At 37.7% G+C, this 20,912-nt stretch overlaps 1 protein-coding gene across 1 annotated transcript in view; it reads right to left on the reverse strand.

Annotated features, from left to right (window-relative positions):
- Positions 1-20,912, reverse strand: part of BTBD8 (BTB domain containing 8) — an 89,295-nt gene that overhangs the window by 26,410 nt on the left and 41,973 nt on the right. Inside the window, exons 5-7 of the mRNA XM_056122837.1 lie at positions 19,483-19,572; positions 10,843-10,923; positions 8,098-8,194 (exon numbers count right to left, since the gene is read on the reverse strand). Of these exons, the coding sequence (XP_055978812.1) occupies positions 8,098-8,194; positions 10,843-10,923; positions 19,483-19,572 (268 nt within the window). The remainder of the gene's footprint in view (positions 1-8,097; positions 8,195-10,842; positions 10,924-19,482; positions 19,573-20,912) is intronic.

Here is a 20,912-nt window from a genome sequence, read left to right on the forward strand (position 1 = left end):
AGAGAAGTACAAAAGCTTCTTTACAGGTGCCTCAATCATAGCCCTTCTTTATAATAAGGTCAGACATCTTTAGTTTTTAAAATAATGAGTTATTAATTATATTAGTGTTTAAGAAATTAAATAAGGGGCCTAGAGAGATAGTACAGCAAGACAGCACTTGCCTTGAATGTGTCAGACCCAGGTCTGATCCCCCACACTACAAAAGGTGCCCAGAAGTGGTCTTTGAGCACAGAATCATGAGTAAATCCTGACCCCACTGGGTATTTTTTATACCCCTCCCCCATTAAGAAATTACATACAAGGGCACTTCCTTAATATTCACAGATTTATCAAGTGAGATACTACGACCAGAATAGTGGAATATAGTATAAAAAACAAACAAAAAACCCAAATATAGTATAAAAACCAACCTCAATGATATTTGCACCTCACAGCTCTACACAGCTAAACTATTGTTTAGATTTGAAGGGACAAATCAGGTCTTTATGAATAAACAACAGCTCAGGAACTTCCTAGCCTTAAAACCAACTTTGCAAAAGGCATTGAAGGGGCTTCTTTAAGATAACAACTTTCACAAACACACCTAACTACTACAGAAAGAGCGTAAAACCCTCCTTTACGCCAATACTCTCACTTTATGTGAATGGTTTAAACTCACCAATCTAGAGACACAGAGTGGCAGGATGGATCAAAAAACTGAACCCAACTTTCTGCTCCTCACAATAGATACACTGGAAAACACCAGCTCAAAGTCAAAGGCTGGAAAACAGTATTACAAGCAAACACTTCCCTTAAAAAGGCTGACGTGAAACATAGTTGGGTAGTAACAAATGTCCAATGCAACAGAAACTGAGAGTTGATCTTCAGGAAGAAGTTAACCATAGGGGGACAGTGTAGGGTGGTGACACTGGGACTGAGATGGAGGGAACCAGCCATTCCTGGTGGAGGGTGTGGTGCTGGAATGTTTTATGCATGTAACCCTACCATTAATAATTTTGTAAACCATAGTGCCTAACACAAAACTTTAAAAATGAAGTATTGGAAAGAAAATATGAAAGATTAAAAAATTAGGTCAAGATGGCTATACTTAACAAACTGAATCTGCAAACTGAATCCAACAATTCATCAAAAGAATCTTGCTTAAAAAAAAAAAAGAATCATGCTCTATGCTCAAATAGGGGTTATACAAGGGATGCAAGGATGGCCTATATGCAAACAAATGTAATAAACCATAACAAAATAAGAGGAAAAATAAAAGTCGATGATCATATTAATAGATGCAGAGAAAACATTTGGTAAAATTCAGCACCCATTCATGATAAAAACTCGTATTAGAAATGTGGGATAGAGGAATTTTCCTCAATAATTTTCCCTTTTTCATTAACTCTCAGCTAATACCAAATGCAATAGTGAAAAACTGAAAGCCTTCCCACTAAGATCAAGCACAAAACAAAGCCGTACACTTTACACAACTATTATTCAATATGGTATTAGAGATCCTCACCATGGCAAAGGAAAGAGTTTATCAAGTAAACGGAAGCAGAGATTGAAGAAGTCATCATTATCTGCAGATCACATATTATTATAGTTAGAAAACCCTAAAGACTCTACAAAAGTTAAAAAAAAAACAAATTCCTACAAACAAACTCATATAGCAAAGCATAAGGCTACAAAACCAACACACAGAAATTAATTGTATTTCTCTATGCAAATAGTGTAATAGAAGAGAATTTTTAAAAAAATCATCCCATTCACAGTGATACCTCACAAAATCAAGTTGCTGGTAATCAACTTAACAGAAGGATGAAACACTTATATAAAGAAAACTATATATCATTGCTAAAATAATAAAAGACAGAAGGAAATAAAACATGTCCTATTCATGGACTGGAAGGATTAACATTGTCAAAAGACAATCATACCCAAAACCTTACACAGCTTCAATGTAGCTTCAGTAGGATAAAAGGACATCCCACAGTCTGGAAGAAAATATTTGCTTACCACTCACCCGAGAAAAGGTTAATTTCAAAGATATATAAAGCACTGGTAAATCTTAACAAGAAAATAAAGCAACTAGCGTCAGCATATTAAATGAAGTAATATGCTGAGAAGAAAGACAAAAAGATGATCTCACTTATCTTTGATATTTAGCACAAGGAAAGAGAATACAAGGTATTATAGAGAGGATAGCTAGATTACATTGGTTCCTAGATTATAGAACTGAGAAGAATAGGAAAGAAAAGAAATGAGGTAAGGAAATACGAAGACACAGACTGGAGATAACAGGGGCAGGGATCATGGGCATATCAGTGGTGCAGAGAACCAACAAAACTGAAAGCATCAGATCCAAACTACAACAACCAAATTTAAAAATGTGTCTATCAAGGAGGCAGGCTAGGGGGTTGGAGGGAACTTGGGATCATTAGAGGAGGGAAGTTGACACTGTGATAGGATTAGTGTTAGAACATTGTATGCTTTAAATTATGAGTAACTTTGTAAATTACTGTGCTATAATAGAAACATTTTATTTTAATTGGGGGCTGAGAAATGAACAAAAACTTCCTCAAAGAAGACATACAGATGGTCAAAAGTCTATGAAAAAATTGCTCTGCATCACTCATCATCAGGGAAATGTAAAAAAATAACAATGAGATATCATCTCACACCAGTGAAACCAGCACACATAAAAAAGAATGAAAAGAACCAGTGTTGGTATGGATGTGGAGAAAAAGAAACCCTTATCCACTACTGGTGGGAATGTCAACCTATTAGAAAAACAACGTGGACATTTCTCAAAAAACTAAGAATTGTACTTCCATATGACCCAACAACCCACTTTGGGCATCAAACTCAAGGTCCCAAAAACCCTACTCAGAAAAGAGATTTGCATTTCTGTTCATCAGAGCACTATACACAATAGACAATATCTGGAAACAATCCACATATCCAAGAACAGATGACAAGATGAATAAACTATGGTATATATAAAATGGAATATTACTCAGCTATGAGGAAAGACAAAATCATAAAATTTGCTACTTCATGGACAGAACCACAGCATATCATGAAAAATGAAGTTGGACAGGAGAAAGATACAGAATGGTCTCTATCATGTGGAATATAAAAATACATAGCAAGGGAAAAACAAATGGCTCAAAGAAACAATCTAAAATCTGGTCTACAGAAAGGAGCTTAACAGGGCTGAGAGAAGTGGGAATGGGATGATGGGGAAGGGAGGAGTATGGGGTGCTGAGACAATGGTGAAGGGAAAGGGGTACTAAGGTGGAGTCTGGTATTGGAATATTTTATACATAAACCCTACTACTGACAATATTATAAAACTGTAAATCACCTCTCAAAAAATTAGAAATTGAGCTCCCATTTGACCCAGCAATACCACTCCTGGAAATATATCCCAGAGAGGCAAAAAAGTATAGTCAAAGTGACATCTGCACTTGTTTGTTCACTGCATCACTCTTTACAATAGCCAGAATCTGGAAAAAAAAATCTGAGTGCCCGAGAACTGGGCACTGGTTAAAGAAACTGGTTAAAGTTTGATGACTGGTTAAAGAAACTTTGGTACATCTACACAATGGTGTACTATATAGCTGTTAGAAAAGATGAAGTCATGAAATTTACATACAAGTGGTACAACATGGAAAGTATCATGCTACATGAAATGAGTCAGAAAGAGAGGGACAGACATAGAAAGATTGCATTCATCTGGCGAACATAAAGTAACAAAACAGGAGACTAACACCCAAGAATAGCTGAGATAAGTACCAGGAGGTTTACTCCATGGCTTGGAGGCCAGCCACACATGCTGGGAGAAAAGCCAGCTCAGATAGAGAAGGGACACCAAATAAAGGGTGTTGGGAGGGTCCTCCCAGGATGGGAGATGCATGCTGAAAGTAGACTATAGACCAAACATGATTGCCACTCAATGCCTCTTTTGCAAACCACAGCACCCAAAAGGAGAGAGAGAACAAAAGAGAATGCCCCTGCCACAGAAGAGGGTGCGATGGGGGGTGGGAGGGATACTGGGATCAGTGGTGGTGTAGAATGGGCACTGGTGGAGGGATGAGTACTCGATCACTGTATAACTGAAACCCAAGCACAAAAATTTGTAAGTCTACAACTGTACCTCATGGTGTTTCACTAATAAAAATTAAAAAAAAATCTGTGAATCACTGTGGTTAAATTTTTTTCCTTGTATTTATTTATTGAATCACTGTGGGAAAAGTTACAAAGCTTTCAGGTTTAAGTCTCGGTCATATAATGATGAAACACCTTTCCCTTCACCAGTACTCATTTTTCACCACCAAGAACCCCAATATACCCCCTCCCAACCCTCCCCAATGCCTGTTAGGCAGATGATTTCTACGTAACTCTCTCTACTTTGAATACATTCATTATTTCAACAAAAGATGCACCATTATTGTTTAGAATTTCCCCCCCAACAATCAGAATTGCTGAAAAGGCATTGTGAAATAATTTGTTTTCTATAGCTGGTTATGAGAACCATATGATGTCGTGCGGCTGCGCGATTTTGGATTTCTGATATTTTACTAGGTAAGTCTGGAGGGATTTCTGCAAAGAGCAGATAATTATGAGATTGTTTTCTGTGCATCTGGAGCCATGGCCGTGCCGGAGAGTCGCTTGTGGGGGGGCAACTCATGACCTTGGTAGGGTGTGAAGGATGAGCTGGTACCACCCTCTTTCCCAGGAAAGAGTTGCCCCATCACCGCTGGCTCATACCTGGCTTTCCAAAAAGCTCTGAGGCTGCGGCCACCTTGCTGCAGGGGGAGAAGGAAGCAATACCCTTTCCCTCCCAGGGAGGCATGGCGCCGTAGTTTAACGCATGGTCCATTCACTTCTCTGCCGCAAGCTGGCGGGCTCTGGATAAAGTCCTTTTGCCTCTGGAGCCATGGCCATGCTGGAGAGCCACTCGTGGGGGGAAACTCGTTGTGGTTAAACATTTTTTAAAATTTTAAATGGCTATTCAATAATATTGGGAGCCCTGGTAATAGTAATTAGGCAAGAAAGAGATATTAAGGACATCCAGATTGAAAAAGCAGCCAAACTCACAAATTACATGATACTTTCTACCTAGAAAACTCTTAACACTGTCCAAAATAACTCTCCTAAAAACAATAGACTTTTATAGTAAAGTGGAAGGCTATAAAAATCAATGCATAGAAATCCATGGCTTTTCTATATGCAAATAACAACAAAAGAGAAATTTAAAAACAATATCATTCGTAACTGTGCCTCAGAAATGAAAGTACCTAGGATCTTGCTCAAATACTATATAGATTGAATGTAGTCCCTATAAAACTACCCATGGCATTTTTAAAACACAGAGATAAAGTGCTATTAAATTTTATATGGAGAAATAAAACCCCGAGAATAGCTAAAGTAATCCTAGGGAAAAAGAAGATGGGAAACTTCTCCTTACCCAGTTTTAAGTTACACTATAAAGTGGCAGTAATCAAAAACAAGTGCAGTACTGGAATAAGGACAGACTATCAGGCCAAGGTAATAGAAATGAATGTCCAGAGACAGATCCGTAGGTATATGAACAGCTAATCTTCAACAAAGGAAAAAAAGTCTGATGGGGACCCAGAAAAGCCTCTTCAACAAATGGTGTTGAGAAAACCGGTTGCTCATATACAAAAAAATGAACCCTTTCTAACCAATACACAAAAGTCAAGTAAAAATAAATCTTACTGAATTAAATAAGACTTTCTGATTCATTTCATATGAGAATATTAAGTACTATGAGTTTATAATAAAAGACTATTGATATTGGCATACTTGATAATCTAAAAGCACCCAAAGTCTGAAAAATTGTAATAGTAAACATTAAGTTTATAAGTTCATTCATCTCAAGAATAAATTTTTTGATAACACAAAGTGTCTAACAAATCAGAATAATATAGGGGACCAGGGATGTGGCTCAAGTGGTACAACACAGACCTTGAGATGTGTGGTATTTTCATTTAATCTTTTGCACTGCACATGCATGCAAACACACACACACACTACATATATATATATACATATATATATATTTAAAACATATAGAGAGAGAAAGAAAGAAAGAGAGACAGAAAAATTAAGGAATAAAGATGGAGATCAGTGGAACAGTACAGGCTTTGCAACTATGATGCCCTGGTTCAATGATCCTGAGTACCCCCTGCCCCACCAAAACAAAAAAAGTCATCAGGGTCACATCTTTATAACAACAAAATTAGTAAACTTGCTGATGCTAGCAAAATAGAGCTGCTGGCCGAATCTAGCCCACCACTACTCTATGAACAAAGTTTTGTTGGAATACTACTATGCTGTTTCATTTACATATTGTCTATAGTTTCTTTTGCTCCATAATATCATCTATAAGAGCAACCCTATAGTTCATGCACCTAAGAATATTTAGTATCTGGCCATTTACAGATAATGTATTATTAAGATATGTAAAGTAAAAACTTTAAATACTGGGTCACTAGAACAAATTATTCTCTTAAATATCAGTGTCATAATAAAGATTACAGTAAGTTTTTAATAAAATACCATGTTGCTTTTCCCCCATTTTCTGTTGTTTTAAGGGCAATAACCATTTTCCAAAATCGAAGTGTGTCTCAGGAAACCTTGAGCAAGTGAGGGTGGTGCTGGACCCAGCTACAAATGGCTCTGAGCTAAGACATGGGCTACTCAAACAGGAACAACTTAGAGAGAGGTAGTGAAATCCTATTCTATACAAAATATAAATTTAATCATTAAAATTATTAATATCACCTAATTCAAATTCACATAACACATATTTGTTTCATCAAGTACCACAGAGGGAACTATTAATGTGAATAATTATTTTTAAAATTCCATCTTGTTGATTATAAAGCAGTGTATGATGACTGTATAATATAATCATGTAAATTTATAAAATGTAGAAATATATAAGAAAACAAAAATTAATGTAAATCACAGAGCAAATAACTAAGGAATAATATGCAAAATGACATTTATATAAATGCACAGTATAGGAATCTTGACACCAACACCCCACCTCCCCCATTGATGGGGATTTAATTGAGGCCCTCACACATGTAAGGCAACTGTTATTATTCTTTTTTGGGTTTGGTGTGTGTGTAACTAGAGATTATTTCTAGCTCTATTTTTAGGGGTCATTCCTACAGTGTGTGGGGAATCACGGATGTGGTGCTGGGAACTAAACTCAGAATTCCCATGAAAAGCCTGGACTCAGTCTATTGGGCCATCTTTCTAGTCCTGGGGTCTACCTTTAAAACAACAAATTTAAGTATAAACTAAAATGTAGAAGTCAGTATTCATCTCCACTTGGGGAAGAATGGTAGAAGAGAACTACTTTTCACCCCAAGTACATGCTATGAAGAAAAGTGGTAGGAAGGAGGAATACATTTTCATGGGAAAGAACAAATGAAGCTTCATACTACATGCACTTTGATATATAGAGATGATAACCTTGGGGCCTGACTTCCATTCTCTCAGTTCTAACCCCTAAGTCCTAGCTACATACTCCACTTTATGAATTAAAGAATATTCCTACATCCTTTCAATAAATTCCCATCTCAATTTCACTTTACTTAAAAATATCTCAATTATTTTGCAACTAGGATTCTCATTATTTTACCTCTCATTATTTAAATTGAGTTAATAATGTAAAGATTTTTGGGGGGAGAATGTGTAGAGGGAGAGAAAGGGGTTTCTCCCAAGCAGTGCTTGGGTGGCTTGGGGGTCCCTCCTAGCAATTACTGGCCAACTTGCTATTGATTTAATGTGTGGGCTTAAGGATATAGTGCTGTGAATGCCTCCAGGGCTATACCTGGCCATGCTTGAGGGGCTCCAGGGTGGTGTCCAGCAATGGCCAGGCAGCAGGTGGTGCTATGGATTAAACCAGGGTCAGCCACATGCAAGGCATACATCTTAATCCCTGTACTATTTCTCCTACCCCTATTTTAAAGATATAAAAGCATTATTTACTATGCAAGTTAAAAATAGAGTAGGTAATAATGGGAATCTTAGGCATTAAGTAAAAGATTTCTCAGACTCAATAATTACCTTCTGAAAGAAATTACAGTAATCTCTTCTTAAAATATAGACTGCTACTTCTTTTAATCCATCTATTCCAAACATATCAGCCATATTGAGTATGTGACTAAAATAAAAACAGATAAACTTTAAATTCTCCAATTTAAATACAATGAATATAAAATACTTTTCTAATAATATGTAGTCTATTTAGAAAAAAATAAATATTCTTGGAAATAAAAAGCTTCAAATGGTACAAATTTCCAGATATATAACAAATAAGTCATAGGAATATAAAGTTCATCATGAAGACTATAGTAAGTAATATGCATTGTACATTAGAAAGTTGCCAACAAAAAGTTGTCACTTTTGAAAGTTCTCATCACACGCAGATACACAAAAGAAATCGGTGGCATAGGGATTATGTGGAGGTTTTTTTTTTTTTTTGGTATTGGTTTGGTTTTTATGTGACACTGGTGGTCCTCAGAGCTTACTCCTGGCAAGGTTTGAAGAACCATATATCTTGCCAGGGATCTAACCTGGATGGGTCTCATGCAAGGCAAGAGTCCTACCCACTGTACTATCTCTCTGGCCCCAGTAATCTGTAACACTGTGTGCATACCTAAAATTATAGAAGTGGTCATTTCACTGTATACAAATATAAAATTAAAATGTTGTAAACCTGAAATTAATGTTATGTGACAACTTTACCTCAATAAAAATGTTTTTCTAAAAATAATCACCTGGGCCTAGGAGCACAGCACAGGGTTTCAGAGCATCTATTTTGTAAATATATGGTGACAAGTTGAAATCCTCAGTATCCCACATGCACCAACAATCATGGCAGCTTAGCTGTTTAAGCTTGCTGCCTCTGTTGTCCTGAAGCTTCAAACAGTTCCCAGCAACACCACTATGAGATGTGTTGGATGCACAAGAAGGAGTGGGACCCCAGTGACCTCCAAAATTAAAAAAATGTCTGAACACCTTGTCCAAAAACTATGTACCCCAGCAAGCGTATGTATGAGCACCACACTGAAACAAGTGAGAACTTCAGTTAGCATTGTGGCTCTGTTTGTGATCCCTGATGTGTGACCCTGGCGAGCAACAAAGCTAAAAATGTGTGAGCAATATGGCTATGGCCATGTGTAATCTCTAGTCATCACAACAACATCATGAGAGAGGAGGTGGAGGAAATGAGAGAAAAAAAACAGAATTTGAATTATTTTAACTTTAACTTTCTTCCCTGCATAACAGATATTCGTCATGGATTATAAAGGGGACATCAATCATATGTTGAAAGCACTGTCACATAATTTGAATGAGAGAAAAACAAGAAGCAAATTGACAGATCACAATATCCACCCATATTCTCAGGGACATACTCAGCAAAATCCAGAAAACACCTCCTATAGCTATTTAAAAAATGGTACAAGACACTCTGTAACATATTTCTATAACAAAATCAGAGGGGAGGGCATTTAATTGAGACTTATAATACTGAATATGCCTGAGTGACCCCCCCTGAAATCCAATGACTCAGATGATTCTGTTACTGCTTTCATTTGGCAAGTATTTCTGAGCTCCCACACATACATTTGGAACTTGAGAACATGCTCAAATATTACATACGTTCCCAAGAGGGAGAATTTTAGTACTTAATCCATATGACTCATGATACTTTCTCTCCCTAAATCACACTTATTCTGTAATTAAAAGAATAAATATTTAAAATTATATGAAGCTTTCATTTTCCTGATATTAGAATAGCAATACAAATGAAGGTATCCAGAAAATATCTAAGAGTAAGACAAACTCTCACCCCCAACAGAATTTTAGCAGTTTAAATGACATTTTACTACAGATCACTTGAGAACCACAAAATTATTAACTTACAGGATGTCTACATTATTGTTTTATGTAAAATAGTTTTTATATTTAGAAAAATATAAGGCATCAGAGAGAAAAAGAATATGTTGCAGGTTATAAGAATTAGCCGAGAATGTCTATATCCGTCAATTAATTTGTTTTGCTTTGTTGTGGAGCCACTTCCAGGTTGGTGCTCAGGAACTACTCCCAGCAGTGTTTTAAGGAATTCTGCAGTGCTGGTGATTGAACCTAGGGCTCACTCATACAAAACACATGCTCAGCCCCTAATCTATCTCCCTGGTTCTATATAAATTGATTTTAAGAATTTTTCTTTTTCCCTTCCTTTTCCTATTTAAAAAGGTATTTAAATAGATCTCCTAAACGTCAAAAGACAGTAAAATAATTGCTCAGAATTTGATAAAGTTCACTTTTATTTTGTAGAAACATGTTATTTACTTCCCAGAACAAATGGCATGATTTCTAAGTACAATTTAAGTCTCATGAAAGTCTTTTTACTAGGAGTTGCTAGATTTTGTCTTAAAAAAGCAATAAATTTTAATTATGTTAAAACACAAGATATTAAATGAGAGAAAACAAAAATCAAGTTTCTACTAACACTTAAAAACACAGCTAAGTGGGCTGAAGAGATTGTTCAGTAGGTAGGGTGCTTGCCTTGCATGTGGTCAACCTGGGTTCAATTCCCAGCACTGCCAGAAGTGATCCTTGAGCACAAGCCCAGGAATAAGCTCTGAGTACCACGGAAAACCAAACCAACCAATAAACAAAACACACACACCCCAAACCAATCAATAAACAAAACACACACACACACAGAGTATACAACTATACAAAGCAAAATGCACAAAATATCAAAACTTATATTTAAAACCAATAAAATGTAGTACATACCCAACATTTGCTTTGTCTGGCAAGTCCAAAGTTCCTCCATATAAAAAATGCATCATAATATTCATTTCTATATGATTTATACTGAAAAATAAAAAAGTTAAACTCAAGAAATGTTTAATACCAATGATACATTGCAATTTCACATAAACTTTTAGCCATGAAGAATTCTAATTGTTTATCTAAATAATTTTTTTTTATTTTTGGTTTTAAGTGAATACTCCTGGCTCTGTGCTCAGAGGATCACTCTAGAAAGTGATAAGGAGACCACAGTGGTGCCTGAGATCAAACGGGTTGAATTCATGCAAGGCCAGTGCCTGATGCCTTTGTTATGTCTCTGGCCTTGAATAGTACACTTTCAACATGACATCTATCCAGGAATTCCATTAATTTTAAATGATGCGTAAGTGCAGCAATGAATTATGCGTTACTAGTATGATATCAAGGCATTATTTATTAAGCATATTCTGCAATACTATATGTTTAGAGACAGAATGGTTTTAGAAGCCACAATCCAACCTCTAGGTCACTGAGAAATCCTCTCCTCGGCATCTTTGGCAAGTGACTTCTGTCTTGCCCAAAGTCTCAGGTGTACAGCTCTACTCACTAGTAAGATTGTGGGGCCCAGGGAAGGGCTCAGTGGTACAGCGCCAGTTTTGAAATCATAAAGTTGCAGGTTCAGTTCCTGGCATCCCTGCATTATAGAGTATGACCTCCAGCACTTTTGTGCACAATCCCTGATATTCTGTGGCATATTGCAAATAAGCTGCAAGCCCTGGCAAACTGTAACCAGGTATGTGAACCCCTGTGTACCACAGAAATATGAGCATCACAACCAATGTGGAAAGCCATGGAAACTAGAAGTCTGATTCCTGACACCACTATCACCACAACAAAAGAAGATTCTTGTTATGCCATACAAATTTCTTAATTTGTACTATTTATCCAGTGCCTCTAACTTGGTCAATGTCCTTATACATATAAAAAAGTAAAAGTTCGATTTCATAAGTCTGGAGTGATAATTTCTATGTCTCACTGACTCAAATCGTAAACTCTGAATTCAGGACTTCCTTTCTCTTCCCTATGTCTTTCCAAATCCCAAATTTGGTCTTTTTTTCATGAACATTTTGTTCATAACACTGTTATAGGACTTTCTGCATCCTGTCCACCTTCCACTTCTCTTATGCAGAGGGGGCTGAATTGTCTGGTTAGTGGACAGCCACTGCTGTTATTTAAGAGGAATTATAAATTTGAGGTCATCTGATTTTTCCCTATTTCTCGTGCTAAGTCAATGGAAAGAGGAAATAGGGAGGATGTGCATCTGTGCTCAAGGTTTAGACTTTCTCTCAGTGGGGCAGTCTCAGAAGGGACATAATGAGCAAGTCAATTTCGGTTCTTACATTAAAGCACATTTTACTGCTCTAATAGTTTTCAAATCAATAATGAAGAAAAAATGTTTTTACTTTATTGCAGTTTTGGGGGGCTATTAAATAAGAAGAAAATACACTATTTACTGGTTCCCCTCAAAACTCCAATAGCATCTAGATTAATGCCTAAACCAGATCCTGGGATTCATTTTAATCATTTTTCTTATTATATACCATTATATATACCTTCAAATTTTTCTTGAGTTCAGTATCTGCTGTATTTTTCTCTCCCACTGCCTTGGTTTAGCATCTCAGTTTCTCTGTATTATGACAGTGTCCTTTTGTGTAGATTTCCTGGCCACAACAATAATCTTCCTGCATCCCATTTACTGCAAAGCTATTTCAGTGACTTTGCTAAAATGTAAATTTGATGCAGTTCACCATTTTGAAAATTCTTCAACAATTATCCATAGCCTCTGCACAAAGAATCCAAGTTCTTTAGCTTGATGTACAATAATCTTTATCACCTGACCTCTGCTTCTCCTTCTCTAGCAACCGTTGCAAGATAAATGAAGTACACATTTCCTATACCTGAACTACTTGTAATTCCTTATGCATCCATGCTTTAGTGCACAATGCTCACTGACTGTTTAATATGCTTCCTCTATTTCATCTTTCAGAAATAAGACATGTGGTCTTTTATCTGTTTCCTAAATTCTCCCATAACTAAAAAGTAAAAATCACCGAATGCTAAAAACAGTAATAACTAATCTACTGAGCACTGACTATGAGCCTATCACAGAGCTAATAAGCATTCTGAAAGCTGTTTGCTCATTTAATCATCATAACAACACTAGATATTATCATTGGCCTCATTTATAGATAAACTGAAATTAAGTGATGAGTTTAATATCTCATCAGCTAGTGTGATGCTGGAATTAAAATTTGGGTAAAGGAACTCTGAAGTCTGGACTTCAGAGTTCAATTCTATCTACTTCCATTAACACACTTACCAAACTAATATGTAATATTTTTTGTTACCTATTTGTTTCTCTTCATAGATAGAACTCAGCAAGACAGAGCTTGTATATTATTTAGCTTGTATTCCTTGTAGCAGTGGAATGTCAGCACTCATTTACTACCCACTTTTAACTCAGGAGATCAAAGAATTTCCTTTATCTACAAAATACTGGAATTCTCCAGTAACATCAGAGTAGGTATAATGATGATATGATCCCCATAGCTTGTTAAGCATAGTATCAGTCTCTACTGAAGAAACAAGGGGAGGATGACAAGAAGAAATGACATTTCCCACAAGGTAGACTGTAGATGGGTGTTTGCTTTGATACTACCTTTTATAATACACACTAAATGCATGTTTGATGAGTGTTTAATGAATGGCTAATTAGAGCACTTATAGAATCTTCTTAAACCTTCAGAGGAAAACTGAGTTGAATGGATACAAAAATTATTCAATTAATTTAATAAATATTTACAGGCCTCCATAATAGTTAAGAACAGGCTTCTGCTGATTCCAAATCCCACATTTTTAATATTTAAGTCCAATCTTAAAATGTTCATACTTATATCCTATACATTTAATACTTAAGCTCAGATTATGCCATATTATCAATAATTTATTATTCTACAATATTAGCATCATTACTATGCTACTAATATAACAATTCTACACACTTTCCCCCCAAATTTCAAAGGACATTCTTTTAATATCTTTATTGAATCACTGTGATAGACCCTTACAAAGCTGTTCATGATTAGATTTCCATCATACAGTATTCCAACACCCATTCCTCCACCAGTGTACCCCCTGCCTGGCTCTATGGCAGGCGCTCGCTCTCTCTCTCTCTCTCTCTCTCTCTCTCTCTCTCTCTCTCTCTCTCTTCCCCCCCTCCCTCCAACTCCCTCTCCCTCTCCGTCTCTCCTCCACGCCCTGCCTCCCTCCCTTTGGGCATTGTGGTTTGCAATACTGATACTGAAAGGTTATCAAGAAAACCCTTAACCTACTTTTAACCCTCAGATCTTGTCCAGCGTGATAATTTCCAGCTATTATTGTCATACTGGTCTCTTCTCTATTTTACCTACCCTCAGCCCCACACACACTCGTGGTTAGCTCTAACCACTGTCCATTGAAAGGCCACTCTTACTAATGTTAGCAAAATTTGGCCATTTATAGTGACAGAATAGTTTCTTTTGAGATGTTTTAGCAAACATAATAACAAATAAAAACAAAAGTAGCTTTATTAAAGTGGCAAGAACTAGAGATAGTACAGTAAGCAGGGAACCTGCCTTGCACTCAACTAAGCCGGGTTTGATCTCCAACACCCCATACAGTCCCCTGAGCCCACCAGCAATGATCCCAAGTGTTGAGCCAGGAGTAAGCCATAAGCACAGCTGGGTGTGGCCCCTCTGCCCCCTCCCCCGCAATAGCCATAACTAGAAACCATTCTCCTGCCATCATGAAAAATGGCTTACTAAAATTGCATTCTCATTATTGCACATAAGTCATTTATATTTTTACTGAAAGTGTGTATAAAGATGATCAACTGATACAAACCATAAATTACTCCAATAACCCACAGCTCAACTGAAAAGGTTTATTTTTATCTTTAATTTTTGGCCGAGGCCTTCCAAGTGGTACTCAGGGAGCCTTGGGGTCCCTCCCAGAGATTCTTGGTCTACAAGGCCAGTGGGTCTGAGGAAACGGTGCTTCACAGGCCCTGCAGATCCAAGAATTAGCAGGTAGCCCAGCTGTACTCAGGGGTCTCAGGGACCAAACCCAGAAATAATTTGGGCTCATATGGTACCAGGACTTGAACTGGAATAAGAAGCAAACAGAGCATACACCTTAATCCCTATACTCTCTTTCCAGCCCCTCTCATGGAAAGACTTAAAGCACCATTCCCATTTCAATGTAGTCAAAAGGAAAACTTTAGACTAAAACATTACAAATAGTCAACAACAAACAAAAGAAAAAATATTAGAGTACAGCGTGCTGAGATCAGAGACTAATCATATACCTAGTCCACTAAAATCTATGCTGTGTGCTTTCTCAAATGTCCGATTTCTCTGTATGTGTGATAAGGTAACAGAGGAATTCATTCATTCCTATTATTTATTAAAGGACAGGCCCTTGATAGACCTTGAGGCTAGAAGCAGCTTGCATTTTAGAAACAGACATGAATAATAAATATGTAAATAAAAGGTAATTATTTTTCTTTGATCAAAAAAAATTTTCTTAATTGAACCACTATTTGACAGCCCATTACAAAGCTGCTCATGATTGGGTTTCAGTCCTACAATGTTACAACACCCATCCCTTTGCGAGTATACATTTCCCATTGTCAATGTTCCTAGTTTCCCGCCTGCTACCCCAATCCCCACCCCCAGTCTGCCTCTGTAACAGGTACTTTTCTTTTTTCTCTCTCTTCCTCTCTTCCTTTTGGGCATTATGATTTGCAATACAAGTACTGAAAAGTTAACATGTTTATCCTTTACTTATTTCCAGCATTGAGTTCTTTTCCAGAGTGGTCATTTCCAGCTATCACTGTCACAGTGGACTTCTTTATCCTAACTGCCTTCCCTGCTCCACCAATTGTAGCAAGCTTCCAACCATGAGCCAGTCTTCCTGGCTATTGTTTCTACTGCCTAAAAGATAATTTTAATACCCAAGTGAGTGACTACAATATACAGGGATAACACAAGATGGTGACTGCAGAGCAGTGACTGCGACTGCTTCATAGGCAGACAACTGCAAGAAGCCCAGAAGCTGGGTTATAAAGAATCTTGTAGGTTATGGCAAACAGTTGAGTTTAATTCTGATTATTATGAGAAAAGCATGGAAATATTTTAGTAAAACAGAAAAATGATCTGAACTAAATTTTAAAAAAATCATTCTTGAGGTTGAGAGCATTCCCAAGAATCTCCCAAGGGAGATAAAAAAAAAATCTAAATTTATGCCTTTAAACTCCAAGCTGCCACTGGAAGACTTCTATTTATATAAGATGGAAATACACTGGGTCTCTGCAGAAACGTTGGCTGTAATTCAATTTCCATCACAGGATGTGGAAAACTTTCCTTTTTTTTCCAATAGGAGATTTCCTTCAAACTCTTCTACCTTCCACCTTCAACTCTAGGGCAAAAAGATAGGGCCCAAAATCATAGCAATCTTCTATTCTTCTCAACTCATGGATCATTCTAAAAGAATTTTTAATTTTGTCTTAGAGTAACCAACTCATTAAAAACCACATTGGTTCTTTTCTGTAAATTCAGGCTTTCATTCTTATCTCCAGCAGCAAACATCCTGCAGACATAGACCGGTGGTTCAAGTCCTCAGAGGGACTGTGACCATAGGGAACAGGCCCTGCCGGACTGGTCCTGGGGATGCCCTCAGTTGCACTCATTTTATCTTCCTTAAAACATGATATAATTAAGTTAGCAAATGAAGGAAAACACAAACTATACACCAACCAATATTGCACATTCATTCCTTATAAGTGAAAGCAAGTGAAGGACTCCTCTCCCACAATCAAAACAAGTTAGAGACCACACGATATCATATTGCCCATGGAAACAGTGAAAACGGATTTAGTAAATTAGGTAAAAACTTCATTTAAATTAAATATTTCAATAATACAAAAGAATTAAAAAATATCAAAATTTTGGACCAGAGAGCAGGTAAGCACTTGCTCTACGTGCAGCCAACTTGGGCTGGATCCCTGGCACTGCATATGGACCAATTGGCACAACCAGAAATGATCCCTGAGCACAGAGCCAGGTATAATCTCTGAACACAACCAGATCTACCCCTGTAAGAAATGTGATTTTTTGGCAGAGGGGAATCACTTCCTGGGATACCCAGGAGCCATTCCTGGTACTTCTCAGCCATCAAGGCCAGCAGTTCAATATGAGGTACTGAGAACTCACTACTGCTGGGCCCTAAGGTACTGGGGATTCTTGGGCCACCTTGACAGTGCTTGAGTGCCTCCAAGATCACATCTAGTGATGGTTAGGGAGCTACATGGTGCCACAGATTAGACTGGGTTAGCCACATGCAAGGAAAACTTCTTGATCCCTTTACTACCCAGCCCCCAAAGATGTGATGTTTTTAAAATTATTTTTTGAAGCAACGATCACGACCATCCTGTTGTTCGTCGATTGCCCCAGTAACGTCTCCTTCATCCTAGCCCTGAGATTTTTTAAAAAGTGCCATATTAAAAGCTCTTCCAGGGTTAGGAGAATGAGACCCATCATTGTTACTGGTATTTGGCATACTGGGTACGCCACGGGGAGTTTGCCAGACTCTGCCGTGTGGGCAGGTTACATTTAGTAGCCTGCCATTTTGTCCAAAGTAAACAGTTTTTATTGAAAGAAATTTACTTAAAAAGATTTGAGGGTACAGAAAGAGAAAAATAAGTGTTCAAAAAAGAACATGGGCTTCACCAGAGTGGAAAAAGCCAAGTTGCGGTTTTGTTTTGTTTTTGTTTTGGGACCACACCCATGGTGCTCAGGGTTTATTCTTGGCTCTGCACTCAGGCATCACTCCTTGTACGGCTCAAACAACCATATGAAGTGCAGGGGATTGAACCTGGGCAAGCCATGTGCAAGAAAAACACCCTATCTTCTGTACTATCGCTCCAGTCCCAAAGACGTGATTTTTAAAAGTAAACATGTTAAGTATTTAGCCATTCCTTATACATTATGGTACTAATGACATAATAGTTGGCAATTTGAAACCACTGTTATTATAAAAGAGAGAAAAGCAAAACTTACTGTGCTATAACAAAGAAAGAACACAGTATCTGCCAGAAAATATTCTTTTTTAGTGATAGAAAATGTTTTACAAAGTAAAAGATTGAACCTAAAAATAAGTATCTCCTTTCTTAATGCACAAGCAGGAGGAATGAATAAGGCCATTAGCAGTGAGCTTCTACTGTTGATACTGCAGTACAGCACAAGAGCAAGGAGTAAAAAGCGAAGCCATTTATCAAAACTGAGCAAAGGGGGAGAACTTAAGAGAAGCAAATCTGGCACTATTCTGCTGGCACTGCTACAAAGTACAGGATATTTTTGAGGCAGGTTTTATGGTGCTGAGAGGCTACTCCTAACTCTGAGCTCAGAAGAGTTACTCCTGGCAGCGCTTGTGGGTCCATGTTGTGCTGTGGGTTGAAGCAGGACTTCCATATGCAGAGCAAATGCTCTGGGCTATAGAACGATGTCTTTGAGTCCCAGACTACTTACTGAGACTTTGAAACCAGTTTGGCTACTTCTCTTTGGCCTTCCCTAAAAAAGCTAATGGTCAAGGCTGGAGCGATAGTACAGCGGGTCGGGTGTTTGCCTCGCATGCTGCCAACCTGGGTTCGATTCCCAGCATCCCACATGGTCCCCCAAGAAACGCCAGGAGTAATTCCTGTAGTGCAAAGCCAGAAGTAACCCCTGAGCATCGCTGGGTGTGACCCAAAAAGGCAAAAAAAAAAAAAAAAGCTAATAGTCAAATCACTATATAAGAGGTGAAATATACCCATTACCAAAACCATAAATGGAAGATGGAAACTTAACAAAAGCTACGAAGAAAGCTCTTGGGGCTCGAACACATGCTTCACATACAGGAGGCCCAAGTTTGACCCCCAGCAATACACATTGCCCCAAAACCTCCAGGAGTGACACCTGAGCACTGACACCAGTAGAAGCCCCTGAGCAGTGCTGGATGTGTTCCCAAAATGAAACAAAACAAAACGGGGGCTGGAGCGATAGCACAGTGGTAGGGCATTTGCCTAGCATGCGGCCGACACGGGTTCGATTCCTAGCATCCCATATGGTCCCCCGAGCACCGCCAGGAGTTATTCCTGAGTGCAGAGCCTGGAGTAACCCCTGAGAATTGTCGGGTGTGACCCAAAAAGCAAAAATAAAATAAAATAAAATAAAGATGGAACTTACAGGTAAGGGTATAGAGACCAGCAGTGGAGACCACTATCACTAGGCATCATCTTTATCGGCACCATGCAAAACTGTGAGAAAATACAATTCTGTGGTATCTATTCTACCAAAGATGACTAATATTCTATTATTCTCATATATAGGTATCTCATCTAAATATTCCCTCCTGCCTCATTTTTTAAAAAGTTACTTTGTTAAATGCTAATGCATGCTAAACATTTTATTGAACATACAGGAAAATCAGATTCATAAAACAGTGCTTTGTTGGAAGCACTGTTTGCAATCATTTGCAGTCAAGCTGACTTGTAAAAATTATGCTTACCCTTGAAGTGCAATGTTCTCTTGGGAGCTTTCAGCCCAACAGCCACTCAGCATTGCAGCAAAATAATGAGATCTGGCACTTAGAATGGCCCTAAAGGGAAGGGTATGGGGGAAACATGGGTAAGAATTTATTTACTGTGTAAATGTAATTATTTTATTGCCGGCTAGGTAATATGGTTACAATCATAAGAACATTCATGGTTTTGACTGAAAGTTACTGCACTGTCAGCCATCAAAGTGCCCAACATTTTCCACCACTGTACATTTACTGGTGTTGTTGAGAGGTCGAACCCAGTGGTGCTCAGTGATCACTCCTTGAGGAGCTCAGGGGACCATATGTGGTGCCAGGGATCAAAGTCAGGTAAGCGAGGTACAAGGCAAGAGCCTTACCTGCTGTACCATCTCTCCAGATCCCTTTCACCATAGTCCTGATGTCACCTCTAGTAATTTTTTATGGAATGCTTCATTTTTAACTCTTAAAATATGGTAACCAATTTGTCTTGGTTTTGTTGGTAGGAGTCTTTAAAAATATGTAAGGCAAAAAAAAAAGGGAAAAAATTATAAACTGGTATTTATACGTAAATATTCTAATAACTAATTTTAATGTCCCTTTATCTTTCAAATTTTTTCTTTTGAAATCTCTTTAATTCTTTGAAAATTATTTCCATGAGCAAGAGAGTATTAAATCAGAGTCAGAGTGTAGAACAGTGGGCAGGGTGCTTGCCTTGCATGTGCAAGAGCAGGATTCAATCCCCAGCAACACGTATGGTTCCCTGGGCACCATCAGGAGTAATTCCTGACTGAAGAGCCAGGAGAGGCCCCTGAGTGTTGCAAAGTGTGGTAAAAAAAAACCCCAAAATAAAACAAAAACAAGAGTATTAAATCATACACAAATAGAGAAATAAATATAAGAATCATTACTTAACATCTTATGGAAATAACAATGAGATTAGAACTCTAAAAGTCCTAAGTTCTACTTTAGAACTCTAATAATGTTCAAGAAAGGCTCTTTTATATATAGATATAGATATACACACACAATGACAGGAAAGGTATCTTCTTTTGGATTTGCAGTTGATCTCGAAAAAAAAGTTAATCCTTTAATTCAACACTATCAATTGATTTTAATTTCTGCTTGGCACTATAGAGGGTACTGAAAATAAGGGAATGGTATTATAATCTGGTAGAGGATGAATAGAAAACAGAAGACACATACACTAAAGGAATGGTATTATAATATGGTAGGGGATGAATGGGAAACAGGACACACACACACACACACACACACACACACATACACTGAATGGAAAACAGGAGACACACACACACACTAAAGCACAGAAGGGTCAACAGGTCAATGATAGAGTACTTGCTTTGCATATGTGAAACTCTGGGTTTGATCCCTAGTATCAAGAACAACAACAACAAAAC

The sequence above is a fragment of the Sorex fumeus genome, unplaced genomic scaffold (assembly GCF_029834395.1).
Source record: "Sorex fumeus unplaced genomic scaffold, SorFum_2.1 ptg000047l, whole genome shotgun sequence".
In the NCBI taxonomy this organism is placed as follows: domain Eukaryota; kingdom Metazoa; phylum Chordata; class Mammalia; order Eulipotyphla; family Soricidae; genus Sorex; species Sorex fumeus.